Source organism: Coccinella septempunctata, chromosome 2 (assembly GCF_907165205.1).
Source record: "Coccinella septempunctata chromosome 2, icCocSept1.1, whole genome shotgun sequence".
NCBI classification, from domain to species: Eukaryota; Metazoa; Arthropoda; class Insecta; order Coleoptera; family Coccinellidae; genus Coccinella; species Coccinella septempunctata.
The window spans coordinates 365,867-385,540 of NC_058190.1; the positions used below are offsets into that span (position 1 = coordinate 365,867).

At 33.7% G+C, this 19,674-nt stretch overlaps 5 protein-coding genes across 7 annotated transcripts; all 5 read left to right on the forward strand.

Annotated features, from left to right (window-relative positions):
- Window positions 1–877: 877 nt before the first annotated feature.
- LOC123308764 (zinc finger protein 711-like) lies at window positions 878–2,841 on the forward strand. The gene is made up of 2 exons (XM_044891586.1): window positions 878–1,018; window positions 1,091–2,841. Exons 1-2 carry the CDS (start codon window positions 960–962, stop codon window positions 2,679–2,681), a joined length of 1,650 nt encoding a protein of 549 aa, XP_044747521.1. The 5' UTR covers window positions 878–959; the 3' UTR covers window positions 2,682–2,841.
- A 535-nt stretch (window positions 2,842–3,376) lies between these two features.
- Window positions 3,377–5,314, forward strand: LOC123308779 (zinc finger Y-chromosomal protein 1-like). The gene is made up of 2 exons (XM_044891610.1): window positions 3,377–3,585; window positions 3,702–5,314. The coding sequence occupies exons 1-2, from the start codon at window positions 3,509–3,511 to the stop codon at window positions 4,993–4,995; spliced, it is 1,371 nt and encodes a 456-aa protein (XP_044747545.1). The 5' UTR covers window positions 3,377–3,508; the 3' UTR covers window positions 4,996–5,314.
- A 288-nt stretch (window positions 5,315–5,602) lies between these two features.
- Window positions 5,603–7,467, forward strand: LOC123308786 (zinc finger Y-chromosomal protein 1-like). Its single transcript, XM_044891623.1, has 2 exons — window positions 5,603–5,725; window positions 6,098–7,467. Exons 1-2 carry the CDS (start codon window positions 5,670–5,672, stop codon window positions 6,777–6,779), a joined length of 738 nt encoding a protein of 245 aa, XP_044747558.1. The 5' UTR covers window positions 5,603–5,669; the 3' UTR covers window positions 6,780–7,467.
- Window positions 7,468–9,511: 2,044 nt separating this feature from the next.
- Window positions 9,512–15,374, forward strand: LOC123308785 (zinc finger Y-chromosomal protein-like). 2 transcript variants are annotated; one of them, XM_044891621.1, is made up of 3 exons: window positions 9,512–9,828; window positions 9,999–10,193; window positions 14,713–15,374. In XM_044891621.1, the coding sequence occupies exons 1-3, from the start codon at window positions 9,770–9,772 to the stop codon at window positions 15,263–15,265; spliced, it is 807 nt and encodes a 268-aa protein (XP_044747556.1). In that variant the 5' UTR covers window positions 9,512–9,769; the 3' UTR covers window positions 15,266–15,374. The 2 variants fall into 2 exon arrangements, with proteins under 2 accessions (XP_044747556.1, XP_044747557.1); XM_044891622.1 differs by having other exon boundaries at window positions 9,999–10,183; window positions 14,703–15,374.
- On the forward strand, window positions 12,189–14,004 carry LOC123308787 (THAP domain-containing protein 5-like). Of its 2 annotated transcripts, none has more exons than XM_044891626.1 (4): window positions 12,189–12,258; window positions 12,384–12,569; window positions 12,694–12,975; window positions 13,088–14,004. In XM_044891626.1, the coding sequence occupies exons 1-4, from the start codon at window positions 12,251–12,253 to the stop codon at window positions 13,248–13,250; spliced, it is 639 nt and encodes a 212-aa protein (XP_044747561.1). In that variant the 5' UTR covers window positions 12,189–12,250; the 3' UTR covers window positions 13,251–14,004. The 2 variants fall into 2 exon arrangements, with proteins under 2 accessions (XP_044747561.1, XP_044747562.1); XM_044891627.1 differs by having other exon boundaries at window positions 12,194–12,258; window positions 12,446–12,569.
- Window positions 15,375–19,674: the final 4,300 nt, after the last annotated feature.

Below are 19,674 nucleotides of genomic sequence, written 5' to 3' on the forward strand. Positions count from 1 at the left end.
GCAAGTCGCAAACTATCACTTCGGCAAGGAATTTCGTGCCGGCTATAGATGATGCTGATGCTTATGTTTTGATCAGTTACATTTTTGATTCATTTGAGTATATGGTTCCAAGATTATTGCGAATGGTAAATTTCGTGCCGAAGTGCACTTCGGCCCGCGAATTGATTGTGAATGCAGCTTTATTCTTATATCATGCACAATTCTGTTTATAATCTTTGACCTTGACATTCATTGTCATCAAAGATTATAGATCTATAATCTTTGATTGTCATGATGACATTTTAACCATAGAACACAGAATATTACTAAAACCATCGAATAGTTTTTTTTTTCTTATTGTATTGTGCTTGTCAGAGAGGTCATCTACACATTGAACCATTGGAGTTTTTTCTACCTCCATGGACCATGCATTGAACACATCATCTTCAAAGAAACCTATTAGTATAAAATAATTATTACATTATTACATTTTACGAACAATATTTATCACCTTCCGAAATATTCTTCAGTCATTCACATAGACCTAATAAAATATAATCGATTTCAAGCGAATAACCAATGATAACTGCGGTTATTGCTGGTTTTGCCCTTGGTTATGTCCCTTCACAACTTCTAACCTCACTACAATAACCAGAAGTTTAACCCAGCTCTCGAGTATGGTTATCTCCGGTTATCTGCGGTCCAAAATGATGACGTTGAAGGGCTATTTCATGACGTCACGACATTATAACCAATAATAACCAAAAGCGCTTGAATGCAGTTGGTTATTGTTGGTTATCTTTGGTAATTACCAATGATGACCAGGTTATTCGCTTGAAATCGATTTATATGTGTGTATGTATTATTATGTCTATGGTCATTCAAGTGTTGCTTTCTGGTTGCTTATCTCCGACGTAAAGTGATTGATCGTGTTGTGATTATTTCATTAATTTTCGTTCTTCACTTTTGAATGAAAAGAAATGGATACAGGTAGACAATGTGTTAAAATTGAAGAAGAGGTGCATATTGTGGGTGACGAGTGAGTATTTTTTCCTGTGTCCATCACCTCTCTATTTTTCACATAGTTCAATTGACAAACAATTTTTTTCAGCATTAAGTTAGAAGAAAAATTAGATGTTCTTGAACAATTTGTAGATGAACAAGGAGTTCATGGCAGAAAAGAATATATAAGCAAGAATGAAGAAAGTGACCCAAATAACTTAATCACAGAAACTGTTGCAAATCAATTATCAACAGCGTCTTTTACAAAACTATTGCCCCAAATGTTAGAAACACTGAAAGACTCCGAATGGGCTCACTTGGAGACAGATTATAAAGAGAGCCTTATGATACCTACAAAATCCGTTCATTTGAATATTGAAGATCACAATTGCACCTTTTGTGATTTTATTACAAATTCAAGAGATGTCCTTCAAAACCATATTGATTCTGTTCATTTGAATATAAAAGAACACAAATGTCATTTATGTGAATATACTACGAGTAGAAAATTCCTCATTGGGAGACATGTTAAATCTGTTCATTTGAAAATCAAGAATCACCAGTGTAACTTGTGCGATTATGTTACAAATAGAAAAGAATCCCTTCGAAGTCATATTGATTCTGTCCATTTAAATATCAGGAGAAATGAATGTCACTTTTGTGAATATGCCTCGAGTAATAAAAGTAACCTCGAAAAACATATGAAGTCAGTTCATTCGAATATAAAAGAACACAAGTGTCACCTATGTAAGTATGATACAACTTCCAAAGCCAACCTGAGACAGCATGTCAACTCGGTTCATTTAAATATCAAGAAATATAAATGCCAATTATGTGAATACGCTGCAAGTCAAAAAAGTACTCTCGACATGCATGTAAAATCGGTCCATTTGAAAATTAAGGAACATAAATGTCACTTATGTGATTATGCTGCGTGTAAAAATCAGGATCTGGCAGTACACATAAAATCTTTTCATTTGGATATCAAGGAGCACAAGTGTCATCTATGCAAGTATTCCACGAATGTTGAACCTTACCTTAAGAAGCATATCAAAACGGTTCATTTAAATATCAAGAAATACAAGTGTCACTTATGTGAATATGCTTCGAGTGTGAATAAGGACCTGGAAGTACACATAAAATCTTTCCATTTGAAAATAAAGGAGCTCGGCTGTCATTTTTGCGAGTTTGTCACAAATATAAAATGTGACCTTCGGAGGCACATCAACACGGTTCATTTAAATATCAAGGAGCACAAATGTCACTTATGTGATTATGCCGCGAACGAGAAACACCACCTTGAGAGACACGTAAAATCTGTTCATTTCAAAATAAAGGATCACAAGTGTCTCCAATGCGATTATGATACAACCAGTAAAAATCTACTTCAGAGGCATATCAACGTGGTTCATTTGAATATCAAGAAACACAAGTGTCAGTTCTGTGATTTCGTTACGAGTAGAAAAGATAGGCTGGGAAATCATGTCAGCTCTGTTCATTTAAATATCAAAGAGCATAAGTGTGACTCATGTGATTATGCCACAAGTGTGAAATTTAACCTCAATGAACACATTAAAACAGTTCATTTGAAAATAAAGACACACAAGTGTCCCTTATGTGAGTATGTTACAAATAGAAAACATTTGCTTCGGAAGCATGTAGACTCTGTTCATTCGAACGTGAAGGAAGAAGACAAGTGATAGTTTTTTGAATATGCTATAATGGACCTTGAATGGGATGTAAAATCTAATTTTTTTTTAAATTAAGAGTGAATAATTGTAAACTTGTTGACTATGTAAATTTTGTTCATTTGAAAGTGATATTGTGATTATGCGACAAATATAACTGGTTATATTTCAAGGCACTGTTGATTCAACAATTTGAAAACCCATTGCACAACTAATATTATGAAGACTGCGTAAACTGAACCAGGGAGCAAACCAACAAGGTTATTATGGAAGTATCCATACACCATCAAAACAGAAAAGCATACATACTAAGGATAAACTATCAGCACTTTTCGTATCTTTTATACATGGTGATGTTCATCTTAAGAGTGAAATTTCATAGTTTAATAACTCTTCAACGAATCGACTGAATGATTTAAAATTTTGTAATTTTACTAACGCTTTTCTTCAATATTTCTGAAACTGAATCAATCATTTGAAGAAACGTATTTGAAAATTCATCATAAAAAACTACGGTGGCAATAAATTTTAACTGAAATTTTGGGTAGTACATTTCAAATTATTCATTCACCTAGCGATCGCAGCACCCCCTATTTTCCCGATCGTTGTCAGAGATCAGAGACAGAGATTGTCTCTGATCGTTCTCCTATCCCACTCCATATTCTGTGGTATGAAACACAGAAACAATGATCATATTCCAGACTCTATGGCCAATGTCAAAAGGAAAAGATTATCTTTGAGAAAAGGATTTTACCAAGGATTCCTCGTTGATTTTACTAATTTTACACGATTTTCTGCGTTTTGGTTGGACTGACAAGAAAAATAAATGAAAAATACATATGGGCGAACTATGTATCAATCAGAGACAACTCTCTGGTATCAATATTAAAGAAGAGGTACACATTACCTGTGATGAGTAAGTATATTATATTTATTATGGTTTTATCACCTTATAAGCATTTATGTAATCTTTTCACCACTACCAAGGTCACTCAGTAGTACAATTGACCCATAAATTCTGATTTTTTTCAGAGTGAAGTTGAAAGAAGAAAAGATCGTGGACATTTTTGAACAATTTATAGACAAAGAAGAAGTTTTTGATAGGGAGAAATATATAATTCGGAATGAGGAAACTAACTCAAATTTCTTGATTAAAAAAGTCGATGCAAGTTTGTCAACTGCCTCGTTTACCGAAGAAGTATCATATCCACCAAGTAATAAACTCCAACCACTGCTTCACATGGAACAGTGTGAATTTCCTAAATGTGAAAATGATTATTCTTCAGGTGAAGAGAAATATCTTGAGGAGCACATACAGTATGATCAAACAGCCAGTATTGAAAGTGGCGTAAACCCTATTCATTTGAATATTAAGCAACACAAGTGTCATCGATGTGAATTTGCTGGGAGTGTAAAATCTGAACTCAAAAGACACATGAAATCGGTTCATTTGAGAATTAAGGAATACAGGTGTCACTTATGTGAATATACAGCGAATGTTAAACCAAAACTTGATAGACACGTAAAATCTGTCCATTTGAAAATTAAGGAACACGAATGTCATTTATGTGAGTATGCTACAAGTAGGAAAGAGTACCTTCAATCACATGTCGAGCGAATTCATTTAAATGTTAAGAAATACAAATGTCAACTTTGCGAGTATGCTGCAAGCACTAAAGTGTACCTACAAAATCATGTTGACTTTGTTCATTTGAATATCAAGAAAAACAAATGTCACTTGTGTGACTATGCCGCCAGTGAGAAGAGTACCGTCCAAAAACATGTAAAATCTGTGCATTTGAAAATTAAAAAACACAAGTGTCATCTATGTGAGTTTGTTACGAGTAGAAAATGGGATCTTCAAAGTCATGTGGAGCGTGTCCATTTGGAAGTTAAGAGATACGAATGCCACTTCTGTGACTATGCTGCATTCTTGAAACCAGCCCTCGAAGTTCACATTAAATCTAATCATTTGAATATCAAGGAACATCGGTGCCACTTATGCGAATATGCTGCGAATAGAAAAATGGATCTTGAAGTACACATCAAATCTGTTCATTTGAAAATTAAGGACTACAAGTGTCAATTATGTGAATTTGCTGCTAACGTAAAACAAAAACTTGATAGACACGTGAAATCCGTTCATTTAAAAATTAAGGGACACAAGTGTCAGCATTGTGATTTTGTTACGAGTAGAAAAGACGCTCTTCGAAAGCATGTTGAACGTGTTCATTTGAATATCAAGAAACAGGAAAGTAGCCTTTGTGAATATGCTCCCTGTGAGGAACATCCAACAACAAGCAAGATCTGTTCAATTGAAAATTGAAGAATACAGATCTCCTCATCTGAATTCTGTGACAGTGTGAAAGATAAACTTGATGGACACGTAAAATCTGTTCATTTGAAATATCTTGAGTGTCATCTATGTTACAAGTAGAGAAGTGTACCTTTAAAAGCATGTCGATTGTGTATATTTAATCATAGACCTAGAGAGAAATAGACATTGCATTGCCTTGCTGAAGATCACGCTCTATGACTAATATAAAAACCTCACATTCAACATCGTATAAAATTTGTTGATTTCAATAGTAATTAGCGATATTCATTTGTGTAACCCTGTTACAAATATATTTTTTATATTTACAGCTGATTTCCTTTATTTTGTTTCCTTCATCTGAATGTAAAATCAGTTTTCTGTCAGATTTAGACTGAGCCTTGAATAACGAAACAAGTAAAATCACTGTTGGTCACAAATATGGAGGGTACCCTCCATAGTCACAAACAAAGCCCTCGCTCCTTGAGTAGATGGCGCCTGCCACACAAATAGAAAATAGCTGAGAACCCTTATATACAAAGAAGAATAAAACATAAGATTCAGTGATTAGTGCACTGATAAGATTAATGTCATTCTATGAACACATTGTTTCATTTCTGTGATTTGGAAAATAAATTCGCATTGATGAGCTTATTTATAATTAATTAATTATTAATTTGTTAACTATGGAAGGTAATTCTTGTATCAATATTGAAGAAGACGTACATATCACATGTGATGAGTGAGTATAATTATATTTAAATGATAAATATAATTATTTCAACAACTTTCATTCGTTAATTTTTTTATCACTTACGACCAGTTTAATAATCAAATTTAAAATCCCTTTAAGTTAAAGCTTCCTTCAGTCTTTTACTGGTAATTTTTCACTTTATATAGGTCAAACAGGTAGAAAATTTCAGAAATGAATATTAGAACACAGAAACACTGGAAATTCTACGTTTGCTGAGCATCTGTTGAATGTAATGAAGTTTCTTCAGTCTCATTTTGGTAGGACTAAAGGAAGCTTCAGAATTAAAGAGACTTCAAACTGGCTGTTAATACCAAGATTACTCTTTGGTGCAATTGGCTCAAAAAATATGATTTCTTTCAGAGTGAAATTAGAAAAAAAATTAGGAATCATGGACATTTTTGAAGAATTCATTGACGAAAAAGGAGTTCATGATAGAGAGAAATATATAATTAAGAATGAAGAGAGCAACCCGAATTTCTTGATTGAAAAAGTGGATGCGAGTAAATCAACAGCATCTTGTGTTAGAGAAACAGCTCAGACATTAGATCCACTATGCAATAAACTTGAACGTCCATATCACTGGGAACAGAGTGAATTTCCTAAATATCAAAATGATTATCCTCCAGGTGAGGAAAAATATCGTGATGAACACATAGAGTATGATCATACTGCAAGTCCTAAAGATGACAAGCAATGGAGTGTTGAATCTCTGCCTTTGAATGTCAAGAATTATAAGTGTCCTATGTGTGATTTTGAGACCAATTATGAAGAAAAACTTTCATTTCACATAAAGTCTGTACATTTGAGTATTAAGTGCGACTTGTGTGAGTTTGTTACAACTGAAAAACATAACCTTCAAAGGCACGTCTTGCGTGTTCATTTGGATCTAAAGAAACACAAGTGTCATTTCTGTGAGTATGTCACAGACAGAAAAGGCTCGCTTCAAAAACATGTAGATTCTGTTCATTTAAATATCAAGAACCACAAATGTAATTTTGTGAATATGCTGCAAGTGTTAAGCAAAAACTCGATATGCACGTGAAATCTGTACATTTGAAAATTAAGGAATACAGGTGTCACTTATGTGAGTTCGCTGCAAGTGTAAAACAAAGACTTGATGGACACGTGAAATCCGTTCATTTGAAAATCAAGGATCTCGAGTGTCATCTATGCGACTATGTTACAAGTAGAAAAGCGTACCTTAAGAAGCACATCGATTGCGTTCATTTGAATATCAAGAAACATCAATGTCACTTATGTGAATATGCTGCAAATGAGAAAAATATCATCGTGCAACATATGAAATCTGTTCATTTGAAAATTAGGGAACATAGATGTCATCTATGTGAGTTTGCTGCTAGTGAAAAACATAAACTGAACGGACACATAAAATCTGTTCATCTGAAAATTAAGGAACATGAATGTCACTTATGTGAGTTTGTTACAAGTAGAAAAGAGTACCTTCAAACACATGTCGAGCGAATTCATTTGAATGTTAAGAAATACAAATGTCATGTAAATTCCGTTCAATTGAAAATTAAAGAACACCGGTGTCACTTATGTGAATATGCTGCGGTCAAGAAACAAAACCTCAAAGTACACATGAAATCTGTTCATTCAAATACCTAATTGCAATTATCACTTACAAACTATGATAAAAATGTACATATATATGTTTATTATTGTAGAAGTGACTGTAACTAAGTCAAAACTATACTATTTTCTTATTACATTTACATTGTGAGTATCCCTTTGCATAGTGATTGCCAAAAATTCTTTAAATGTACTAATTTCCATTCTAAATAGTTGAAAGAATATACTAGGCAGTATTCATTCGCTTAAATATAAAAAAAAAAAACGTCTGTAAACGTACGATTTCATCAAAGATTTCTTTAATTTTATTGAGATCTATAACCATTTTAACTGTGCCATAGACAAAGGAACTCAATGATGTACACAGATTACAGAGTAGAATAGATCTGACACTCACGTTCTACGATGCAAAATACAGTTTATCCCGCCCTCAGCGCCCCCATGCGGCTGCCACCCAACTAACCGGGAGAAATGTCGGTATAACTGGAAACTGCAATCGCATGGCGCGAAATTTAAATTAGCCCATTCACTGGTATTTTAGACGTCGATAGTATAATATGGATTATTAGGGCGAATTTTAAGGAGAAATAAAACTTGTCATGAAAAATATACATATATTGATATACCCAGCACAGGAAAAAAAAATATGGAAATACATAAGCTATAATTATGGCAATGAATATATGAGCAGAGGTAAAATGTCAATAGGGTCACATATCTTCGTAAGACAATAATTATAATAAACAGTAATAATATTAATAAAGAATGATCACGCCTAAACAGGGAGGCAATGAATAAAATAATGAGGATAAATTCAGATGCATACCACCCGACGATATGAATATCGACAAGCTGGCAAGCTCAATTCAGATCGTAACACTTGTCGATATTCATATCGTCGGGTGGTATGCATCTGAATTTGTCCTCATCAGTAATAATATTGTTCATAGGAAATGAGGTTGAAATTATTATATGTTCAGAAATCTTCAACATTATCCAAAAAGGACACAATGTTTGTTGGGAGTCGGCAATAGAAATCAGAAACAGCATGCCAAAGCTTAGAATGCATGAATAATTCGGAAAAGAAAAAATTAGTTGCCCAAAGACCTATGTGGATTTTATATTTTCCTGCAGGAAAGATTTCAAAGTCTCTAAACAACGACTCCCTGTTTTATCTTCCTCACAGTTAGATCACCAGGAATGCACCAACATGAAATTATTAATAACTAAAGTTTTGAATGATGAAATAAAGTGTTCAACATTTGGGTTAGTATTCCTTACTCCATGTGCTCTAATGTACCCAAAAAAGTTTACTAAACAATCTTGATTGAAAGCCCTAGTGAGAATATATTTAAAGTGATAATCATTGAACAGTTTTTGAGTAAGGTGAAGGAATGCGTTCAATGTTGTTACTATATTCTTCAAAGTGGGCACCACAATGGATCTTTTCTTTCGAGGGCAATAAAATGAAATACTGTTGAAAATTTGTATCGCCTGCTCCCAAACAACATTGTGTTCTGTTTGAATACTAACCGTCTTCTTTAAGAGTTTCGCAGTGAATGTCCAAGCTCTGGATACATTCAACGAATCAAATAACTCATCCAAGAATAGTATAAAAACAGCAGTGTCGATAGCCTCTCTGTGAAGCTGAAGCGGATGCTTGATTTCTAAAAAGGAAAATAGTAAATTTTTGTATTATTATGTTTGAAAAAAATACTTACCCCATTGAGAAATGAGCTTCATCATTGACCCCACGGAGTGGCTTAATAACTGACTACACAGTTTGACTTTCATTTCCATTAACACAATTTTTAAAGGGTTTGGTTGGATTGGTTTAAGTATAAACGATTAATGTTATAATTACGTGGTTCTTTGAATCAAATATTTCTTACAAGAAAATTGATTTCCTGATAAAACTGTCGACTTCAATAAATGGGTATTTTTAATTTACACTCGTATAAGATCTCGTTTGTAAACAAGAATTTGCATTAAAGTATATTGACATTGACACTGTTGGCGTTCACAAATCCAATATGTCAGAATACAGTAATCTGTGGAGAATATGATATATATTTTCGTATGCAGTGCCACATAGCGATTGATTGCAGAACTAAAAACCGTATTTGGGGTGGGGGTAAGGAAGTGTCAAGCCCCTGATGATGTACGCCAAAAAATCCCTATGGACCATAGACATATTAAACATTAAAAGGTCTTATTAAGTCTATGGTTATATCCACAGAACACTCTTATATCAGAGTCTCTGGTTATACCAAAAAGAAAGATGATTTTCTCCATAGAAATATATGAGCTTATATTAGTGTTCTGTGATATGGATTATAGATATTGTGCTTTTCTCTATGGTTTTTCCGTCATTTTAAAAGTTTATGTCTTGAGGGTTTGCAATTCTCAGCGTTTTGAAGTGAAGAAAATAAATAAAGAATGGATATAGGCGGAGGCTGTTTCACCATTGAAAAGGAGGGACATATTACCTGTGATGAGTAAGTGTATATTTTCAAATATACGCTCCTTTCAGTGAATTATAAATGATGGTCTTTTTAAAGTGCAATACACTTAATAATATTTATTAATTATTATTTATACTAATTCGGTTAAATCAAAGATTACTCTTTATTGCCTCAATTGCCTGAAAAAGTCCGATTTCTTTCAGACTGAAATTAGAAGACAAATTAGGAAAAGTGCACAGAAGATACTCAAATTCCTTAGTTAAAGAGAGCGATGCGAATCCTATGATTGAAAAAAGTGTGCTCGATAAACAAATAAAATCTAATCATTTGAAAATCGAAGGTCACGAGTGTCATCTTTGCGAGTTCGCCACAAGCGAAAAAAGGTATCTTCAGAAGCAAAGATATTACACACAAGATAGAGCATAGTGAGAGAGAAAACGTCCTCGAAATAAGATAGCTATATGTTTATATTCTGATCAAAACCAAAACAATAAACCACATACAGCGATTGGTTGAAAAGACTCGTGTTTTCCGAAGTTATCCGAAGTGATGATCAAAACCAAAACAATAAACCACATACAACGATTGGTTGAAAGAATCGTGTTTTCCGAAGCTATCCGAATGATGCTGAATTGTCAAGCAGCGTTGGCAATATTTTTGGAAAAGTATATAATCCCAGGTTTTCGCTTCCGTTCGAGAGGAAATCACAGAACAGACCCACTTATTTTATGGAGGAAATATGACATAATTATTTCAATGTAAAATGTATCGGCTATTGAATAAATGATAATACTGACAATACTAATGCTTGATGAATTCAGGATATGTTCTAAGCCAAGTTACATAATGAAATTATGTTCATAAATTTAATATAAAAAAATAAGGAGATGACGAAGAAAGAAGTTTGGCAACGTTGTTTATTCAACAACCCACTTCGAATGGCCACATGTTTACATCAAAGATTATAGAGTAGAAAGATGGGAAACGAGGCGACTAAAGCGATTTGAGCGACATCTGTGTGTCACGCGTGTTATTAAAACGCTAGGACTGGTTAAAATATTAATTTGAGTGCCATTTGCAGAAATATATGACATTTTTTAAGATTTCAGACGTCAATTTTGATCAAAGAGGTTTTGAATGTTTTGACTCTCAAACGCTTTTTGTTTATCTGGCTCGTTCTATTCATAGATAACCTATTTGCCGATTTTTGGAGTTTTTTGCCTTATTTCTTGGTGAAAACATCAAAATATTGTTCGAAAATTATTGAATGGTGAAGAACGGTGGATAAAATAATAAAATGTATTTTACGTGATTAAGTTTTTCACTCAACTAAGGAAAATGGAAGCGTAAGTATTAAAAGTCGTAACATGTGAATCGGTCATTCATTGATTCTTATTTTCAGTGCTCCGAAGTGGATAAAATTCTCAGGACTCAGGACTTGAAGACAATTACTTCAGCAAACACTACTACACCATGTGCAATGAACATTTTACTGCAGGTCAATTGAGAACTGTTCATCGACGTAAATTGTTGTATGCAGAAAGCATCCCTTGCATAAACGGCCTATTAAGTGAATATGAGGTTTTATTGATTTCCATTTGGGAACCAAGTGACTGTCAAATTGTTGTTTAGAAAGTCAAAGTTTTATGAAACCTGCTGTGAGTGTTCTGTTCACTCATTAATCAATTTGTATATTGTGTCATGAAGAGACCATATCATAGGAAATCATAAAAAAAGCACAAAGAAACTATACTGACATACAGGTCTTGCATATGTCTGCAATATTTGTATATTTTACAAATTCAACTAAGTTCATTAATTCAGAACAACCTATTGTACAGAAACAACACCTTCGACGTATAGCAGATCACCATATACTTTAGTGTCCTAGGAAAAGCTTCATTTATTGCCCACTATTTCAATTTCTGTAAATTTTTTATGAATTGCAAATAAACATATAGCACAACCAACAGCGTTTTTCGTTGATATCAATTGATTCCAAACAATGTTTAGATGAAAACTAACATCCTGATCACAAAGCAAAACCATACTTTTGTTTTGTCGCTCAGGATGTTTGTTTTCTGATAGAAACAAAGTCAATATTGGAATGTAATACGAGAAATAGAATTCGAATTTCGCGCCCCTCAATTAAAAAACAGAAAACTGTTATCAAAAAGTATTCCTGTATTGACAGTGCGTTTTTAGCGCCATCTCATTGTCACGCGTGTTTTCACTGGCCAAAATGTAGTCGGTTTTTAGTACTAGCGATATGAGGGCGTTTCCTATCTTTCTACTCTATAATCTTTGGTTTACATATTCTCGAATCTTGAATGATACAAGCGTTATTGTTGGACGATTTACGTGAAAACGGTGTTAGACAATAACTAGAACCTGCAAAAATGGTGAATCGCTGTGTGGTGTGCAAAAAAATCAGCAGTAAAAGCAATGGAAATCCATGCACCGGTAAGTAAACAACAACAAACGATATTTTTCCATAGGCGTAACTTGGGATACCTAGCTTTTTTCATTAGTCTCGTACTAATTTCGTATTGTTCAATTCATCACTAAAGAATTTTTCCTCTCATTAGAATGCCTATTGATAGTGCTCGACAGAAATTATGGATGGACCAGTTAAAACTGAAAATTTCAGAATCTTCCAAATGGGTATATGTTTGCTCTGACCATTTCTGTGACGAAGATTTCATCCTTAAATTTGGAAAAAAATGTTTGAAAACGGAAGCTATTCCATCCAGGATTTCATTGCCTGATCCTTGGTGAGTATTCTGAATATTTTGAATGTATCGAGTGAAATCAATCATTTAAATAATGTTACTATAATAAATCAAGGGATTACACAATTCTTATTGAAGAATCCTAATTTTTTATATTTTATTTCAGTTCAAGTAACACATTTGCGGCTTCAGACGAAAGGTATATGACCCAGGACCCATCAGATGTTGGTAAAGTTGGGGAGTCCTCAAAATTGATTGGTTCTGAATTATCAGAAACTTCAGATTTGTCTGCTACCGCAAGTGCTTCAGATTTATCTGCCACATTGACTGCTTCCGATTTATCTGCTACAGACATGTCTGTTGCTTTGGCCGCTTCAGATTTATCAGGCAAAGTGGATTCCTTAGAAGTATTTGATACTGAAAAATTTGCAGCACCACATACAAAAACGTGAGTGTATTGAATATTATTTTGAATGTATCAGGTGAAAACAATCATTTAAAAAGTGTTTGTCTTGCGATCATTTCCAACCATAATTTATGTTGATATGTTTTCATTTCAGTTCATGTTGCACATCGACTGCTTCAGATGGAAGGAGTGTGACCCAGACTCTCTCAGATATTGGTAGAGTAGAGGAATTTCCAAAACTGAGTGGTCTGAACTATCTAAAACTTCAACAGCTTCAGATTTGTCTGCTACATGCAATGATTGCACTAGTCTGTTGATACCCCTCATCAAAGAAACTACGTGTATTTCCTTTATTTTCAAATTTGATAGTATCTGTCCATTGTCATGTTGTCACACTTTCAGAATCCTATTGTTTCGTTTATATATTCTATTTTCCAGATCTATATGTACTAAAAATGATGGATAATTTTTATCTTGTAATAGTGTGGTACTCACCACATTTTCAATTGTGCAAAATGGTTGAAAACAAAATAATACTTGATTCAAGTTCAGCAATGAATTCAGTAATCTAATAAAAGAATTATGCTTCCTAATTAGTCCCTCTTATTATAAATGTTGCATATAAATGTTGAGCTACAGGATTATTGTGATATGTTTTTATAAAGGAATTTTTTGTCAGTATTAAGTTTTCAATCATTTAATAAGAACATTCAATCATTTAAATTTTAAGTATAATTTTGATAGACGCATTAACTATTTTGAGAATTGTCTGAGTCTTGTTATTAATTTATGTCATTGTACTGTAATGTTTTTCTGGATGAAGTTGTATAATAATAATTAAGAATTGTTCTTATAAGATTTTGTTCATTTTTTCTATAGGAATATTTCTTCTATTCCTGTTCGACTACAAAAGCAAATTTTAATGAATTATTGCAATTAATTTCTAAATAAAATGTAGAAAACGAAATTTAAGGCTATATCACATATTATTTTCTACTGAAATACTAGCTATCAACATGAACGAATCTGTATTTTTGGAATTATTGAAAAAATAAATTTTTCCTCACATCAGTGGTTTACCATTTTTTTTTTAAATCTAAATTTATCAAAAAATTTCCCTTGACACAGTAAGCGAACGGCCTAGTGCAAAACCTGAAATAACTTGATGTATGGGCAATGTTATGGATCATACTAAACAAATATTTATTTTTTGGAAGAAACCAATCTTAGTCAGGAAGTTTTTTCACGGAATATGAAGTTTGGATAGTCGACAATCATATGTGTGAATATTTCGTTTTGACTCTCGTTAAAACTTCGGAGATATATCGGCAAAACTTCGTGCTTCAGATTGGTAACCCGAATTGATATCCCAGGGTTGAATAGGAGCGGTCTGCAAGCAGTAAAAGAAATTTTTTTACGGAATATCATAACCATTTGTGCGAAAATTTCTTCTAAAACTTCGGAGTTATATCGAAAACAATTCGTGCCTCAGGTCATTTCAGTTCAATTTAACGAGAAATTATATCAAACAATTTTATTTTCCAAACGAATTGATGTAATTATCAAATTCATATACACCCATCATTACTATTCTTCACACCGCTATAATAAAAGATATTACATATTATTATTCACAACTTTTCAACTACGCCACTGGTTTCTGTTTACTATTGCCGCGTTTGTTTGTAAACATTCAGTGTTTACTTTGCGGACAAAACATTCCATGCATTCAGTATAGGGATGCTCCATCTTGGTGTGTAATATCTTTGTTCAGAAGCATGTCCATTCAGTTCATTTGAATATCAGGAAACACAAATGTCACTTATGTGAATATGTTGCCTGCGCGAAACATATCATCCAACAACATGTGAAATCTGTTCATCTGAAAATTAAAGATCAGAAGTGTCATCTCTGCGAGTTTGTTACAAGTGAAAAAAGGTATCTTCGGAGGCATGTCCACTACGTCCATTTGAATATCAAGAACCACAAATGTCACTTATGTGAATATGCTTCCAGTCAGAAAGAAAAACTCGATGAACACATAAAATCTCTTCATTTGAAAATTAGAGATCATAGGTGTCACCTATGTGACTTTGCCGCGAGTTTCAAGCGAAAACTCGATAGACACGTGAAGTCCGTTCATTTGAAAATCAGAGATCACAAGTGTCATCTATGCGAGTTTGTTACAAGTAGAAAAGCGAACCTTCAGAGGCACGTCGACGGAGTTCATTCGAATGTCAAGAAACTCCAATGTCACTTATGTGAATATGCTGCGACTACAAAACGTTCCCTTCTAATACACATCGAATCTGTTCATTTGAGCAGCAAATAACAATTGTTAGTTGAGTGAATATGATACAAATATATATTTTTCCCACAGTATCCCTCTTCGAAGAGAATTTGTCAGTTTAACATTTTATCTCTTTCATGTAAATAATATCAGTGTTCACAAAACCCTTGCAGTTTAATAAATTTATTCAGTTTTACCTTGCTTGTTTCATTTATTTATATAATAAAACTAAGAATCAATTTGGCGAGTCCAGGGATCTACTACTCTGTACTGTTAAATTGGAACCTACCCTTCAACCCTTATAATCAAATAAGAATTTACGTAATAAAAATCGAACAACACGAAATATTAAAGTACAGAACTTTCCTGATGTTATGTTATGTTCTCAACTTAGTTCCCAATAAGTACCGGCGGGGAAAGAACATATACAATGTATATTTTTTTTTTGGTTTTCTTTTCTCATTTTCGTCAGAGTTCTTTTTTTTTATTCGGTGCAAGTGTACGATCCGGAGATTAAGCCGAACCATCCAGAGGTAAGGCAACAATCCGTATTATTATGTTGAAAACTCAGCCTCCAGTTTTAGCCATCCTGTGCCACATTTTGAGTTCTACCACTACAGGGTATTGTAAGAACGATACCCTGCTGGTGTGAATACCCGGGGGGTGCAGAACGCACTTGGGTTTGGTTGCCCTTGAATGTTTCCTTACCTTTCAGTGCATAGGGTGGGCAAATTTCGATGTTTTAGCACTACAGTTTTTAAACCAGAGGAGATACACAAAATCTGATACCCCATTCTCGTCCTCTTTTTCTGAGAAACTAACAATAGTAGTAGTCATTTTTGGCCACTTTCTTTTGTTTTCGAGTTATAAGCAGAAAGTGGAAAAATGGCGATATAGAAATAAATTTATATCTCCGCTAATATTGATGATAGAGCTCTGAAATTGAAACATTATACAGGCACTTTTTTACGTAGAATCCAGTGGCGTGCTCACCTTTTTAGCAGGATTTTTAATTACGAAGCTATGACCCAAAGTTATGTTTTTTTAAATGGGAACACTAGTTTTCTGTGCAATTTTTTGAAAGCTTAATTTTTACTGATTTCAAAAATATAACATAATATGGTTTGTATCAATATAAATAATATAAAATGGTCAAAAACCTTTTTTCTCAATATTTCCATGGTTTCAACTTTTGATGAGCACAGAAACATATAGCATCGTATGATTACCACTGTCTCCTTCTATAAGTCTTTCAATTATTATGAAAATTTATTAAATATATCTCGATTCAAATTTTGTGAAAATTGGTAAAAAGCATAGAAAGAAGCAAAGACATTGCCGGAACTAGACTGCTTTTGTTATAGGAAATTCTATTTTTCTGTGCTCGTCAAAAGTTGAAACCATAGAAATATTGAGAAAAAAGGTTTTTGACCATTTTCTATTATTTATATTGATACAAATCATATGATGTTATATATTTTTGAAATCAGTAAAAATTAAGCTTTCAAAAAATTGCACAGAAAACTAGTGTTCCCATTTAAGAAAACATAACTTTGGGTAATAGCAATTAGTAATTGAAAATCCTGCTAAAAAGGCGAGCACGCCACTGGATTCTACGTGAAAAAGTGCCTGTATAATGTTTCAATTTCAGAGCTCTATCATCAATATTAGCGGAGATATAAATTTATTTCTATATCGCCATTTTTCCACTTTTTGCTTATAACTCGAAAACAAAAGAAAGTGGCCCAAAATGACTACTACTATTGTTAGTTTCTCAGAAGAGGAGTACGAGAATGGGGTATCAGATTTTGTGTATCTCCTCTGGTTTGAAAACTGTAGTGCTAAAACATCGAAATTTGCCCACCCTGTACAGTGGCTGCACTTCCTTAATTTTTCTCAACTTGCTAGTCTGCACCCCTACTGTTATTAGGATACTCTGCTGGTGTGGATACCCGGGGGGTGAACCGTCGTAGATCTGTGCCGTCTTGTTCAAACCTTAACCTTACCGAGTTCCGACATCATTGTCCGTTAAGTGTGAGTCTTGGGTTGTGGTTGGCGAACGAGTCCGTAAACCCTTTTGTTATTTCTTCCGTTTCACTCGGTAAATTCACCACTTAATATAAACCTTTGTGTAAAATAGGCTATTTCTGATCAACCCATTTTATCGCGCTTTTCACTTTTGTGTCGACAAATAAAATTTGTGTACTTTGATTTTGACTTTCACTGGTTGTCGCTGACACTCCAAATTCCAAGAAACCTTGTAGCTGTAGCTACCAGGGTAGGTTTGCTATTTTCCCTTCAAATAATAGCTGGCGCTCGAGTACCCCGAAGAAAAAGGCGTTACAATTGTTTAGAAATATACATCGTAAACAGAATCACAAGAAAAAGTTTAAGAAATCTTTGTTGATTACTAGTCATTGTTTATCATAAATAAAATCGGCGAATATTGGGGTTTTGTAATAAATAAGATGAAAAAAAAAAAATTTATAGGGAAAGGAGTGTATAACTAAATTTATTTTATTTTTTTCAAGAATTTATTGATCCGCAATTCTATGAGCTAATTTTTTAACAATTCTAGAAAAAACATAACATGAAGAGGTTCTCCCCATTGGGAGAATCTCTTAATATTCCATTAGGTCAGTTGGCCATTTCCTTTGCAGTCTTCTCACTTCGTTGTCATGTGTTAAGGGTTGTAGAAGGATATTTGTGTGTACTTCCAATCTAGAGTGGTGGTTTCTACTTCTTGTTTTTATGACATACTGGACAAAGGGTATTTTCAGATCATCATGGAGTGTTTGGTTGGTGACATACCATGGTGCATTGGCTATCATGCCCAATATCTTGGACTGGCATCTTTGAATGATGGCTATATTTGACTTGCTTGCGCATCCCCAAATTTCAAGTCCATACGCCCAAATCGGAGTTATAATTGTTTTGTACAAAAGAATTTTATTTTCTAATGATAGTTTTGACTTTCTTCCTATTAGTCAATAGATTTCCTTGGTTTTAAAATCTACTAGTTTTCTCTTCTTTTTAATATGTTCTTTCCAAGTAAGTCTGGTATCTAAGTGGAATCCCAGATACTTAACTGTTTCAGCTTGTGGTATTGCTTTACTATTGAGATGGATTGGAGGATATCGTTCTCTCCTCAGGGTGAAATCTACTTTTTTTGATTTTGTTTCATTTATTTTTATATTCCATTTGTTGACCCATGATTCTACTAGTTTCAGATGTTCTTGTACAAGTTTGGTTGCTATTATGGGATCTTCGTGGCTTGCTATTATGGTTGTATCGTCTGCAAAAATTCCAGTTGTTGTGTTATTACATGTTGGCAGATCAGAAGTGTACAGCACATAGATTATCGGACCCAATACACTTCCTTGAGGAACCCCTGCTTCAATTGGATAATTTTTAGATGTTTCCTCCACTACTTTTGTTCTGAATTCTCGATCGGTGAGATATGATTTCAAGATGCTGAAGTACTTTATAGTTTTGATTTTATATAGTAACCCATCAGCATGCCAGACTTCGTCAAAAGCTTGTCTTACATCTAAAAATACTGAGGTGCAGTACTGCTTTTTTTCAAAAGCTTCATTGATGACTCTGGTTATTCGGTGAGTTCTAAATTTATTTAACAAATATTTCATTTTCAACAACAGCAAAACATTCAATATTAGGTCCGCAACTTTGCTGCCTGTAAAATGAAGTTTTATATTTTGGTGAAAATTCATTTTCATTTTATAGTAATTCGATCATTTTTTCTCTCGTTTTCTGTTTTAATTGATATAATTAAAATGGGAACCGTTAACATACCGGACCGTCTTTTTTCCTTTTTCGGTACTGAAAAACTATGTAGAACCGTGAAAAACATCCTGAATTCGGAGATAGAGTTTTTGTTCGCTAGTATCTGTACAATAGAGTCAAGACATTAAGCTGATGAGGGACATACCGTTTCCGCACCCCGCGGAAAAAAGGGGATGTCCCTTCGCTCGTTCATTCCTTCTGGTTATAGTTGCGAATCATTGTCGAGCATTAATTCCACAGGCCAACAAAATGAAAAAAAAATTTGGTGCCGGAAATCTAACATCTGATTTTAGATGTTTTTAATGTGCTGATTCCAAAAATGCCACCAGATTTTTTCTATCAGCTCTAGTTTCTGAGATACACGTTACAGGTTAAATGGACAGTTCAAAACGTAGTTTAAAATGTGTTCTTTTACATAACGGTAACAAATATGGCTCAATTCCTATTGGTCATTCTACTACCATGAAGGAAGAATATGAAACAATAGCATTAGTTTTGAGAAAAATTAAATACGAAGAACATCAGTGGTCAATTTGTGTTGATTTAATAATGATTAACTTCCTCCTTGGACAGCAGAGTGGTTATACAAAATATCCTTGTTTTTTGTGTCTTTGGGACAGCAGAGCTAAAAATGAGCACTGGGTTAA

Excerpts from the sequence above, each read along its gene's own strand:
- LOC123308764 (XM_044891586.1), top strand. The coding sequence starts at position 960 with ATGGATACAGGTAGACAATGTGTTAAAATTGAAGAAGAGGTGCATATT. Across the intron at positions 1,019-1,090 it reads GTGCATATTGTGGGTGACGA|CATTAAGTTAGAAGAAAAAT; the intron begins GTGAGTATTTTT and ends AATTTTTTTCAG.
- LOC123308779 (XM_044891610.1), top strand. The coding sequence starts at position 3,509 with ATGGGCGAACTATGTATCAATCAGAGACAACTCTCTGGTATCAATATT. Across the intron at positions 3,586-3,701 it reads GTACACATTACCTGTGATGA|AGTGAAGTTGAAAGAAGAAA; the intron begins GTAAGTATATTA and ends GATTTTTTTCAG.
- LOC123308786 (XM_044891623.1), top strand. The coding sequence starts at position 5,670 with ATGGAAGGTAATTCTTGTATCAATATTGAAGAAGACGTACATATCACA. Across the intron at positions 5,726-6,097 it reads GTACATATCACATGTGATGA|AGTGAAATTAGAAAAAAAAT; the intron begins GTGAGTATAATT and ends GATTTCTTTCAG.
- LOC123308785 (XM_044891621.1), top strand. The coding sequence starts at position 9,770 with ATGGATATAGGCGGAGGCTGTTTCACCATTGAAAAGGAGGGACATATT. Across the intron at positions 9,829-9,998 it reads GGACATATTACCTGTGATGA|ACTGAAATTAGAAGACAAAT; the intron begins GTAAGTGTATAT and ends GATTTCTTTCAG. Across the intron at positions 10,194-14,712 it reads AAAAGGTATCTTCAGAAGCA|TGTCCATTCAGTTCATTTGA; the intron begins AAGATATTACAC and ends TGTTCAGAAGCA.
- LOC123308787 (XM_044891626.1), top strand. Across the intron at positions 12,570-12,693 it reads ATTTCATTGCCTGATCCTTG|TTCAAGTAACACATTTGCGG; the intron begins GTGAGTATTCTG and ends ATTTTATTTCAG. Across the intron at positions 12,976-13,087 it reads GCAGCACCACATACAAAAAC|TTCATGTTGCACATCGACTG; the intron begins GTGAGTGTATTG and ends TTTTCATTTCAG.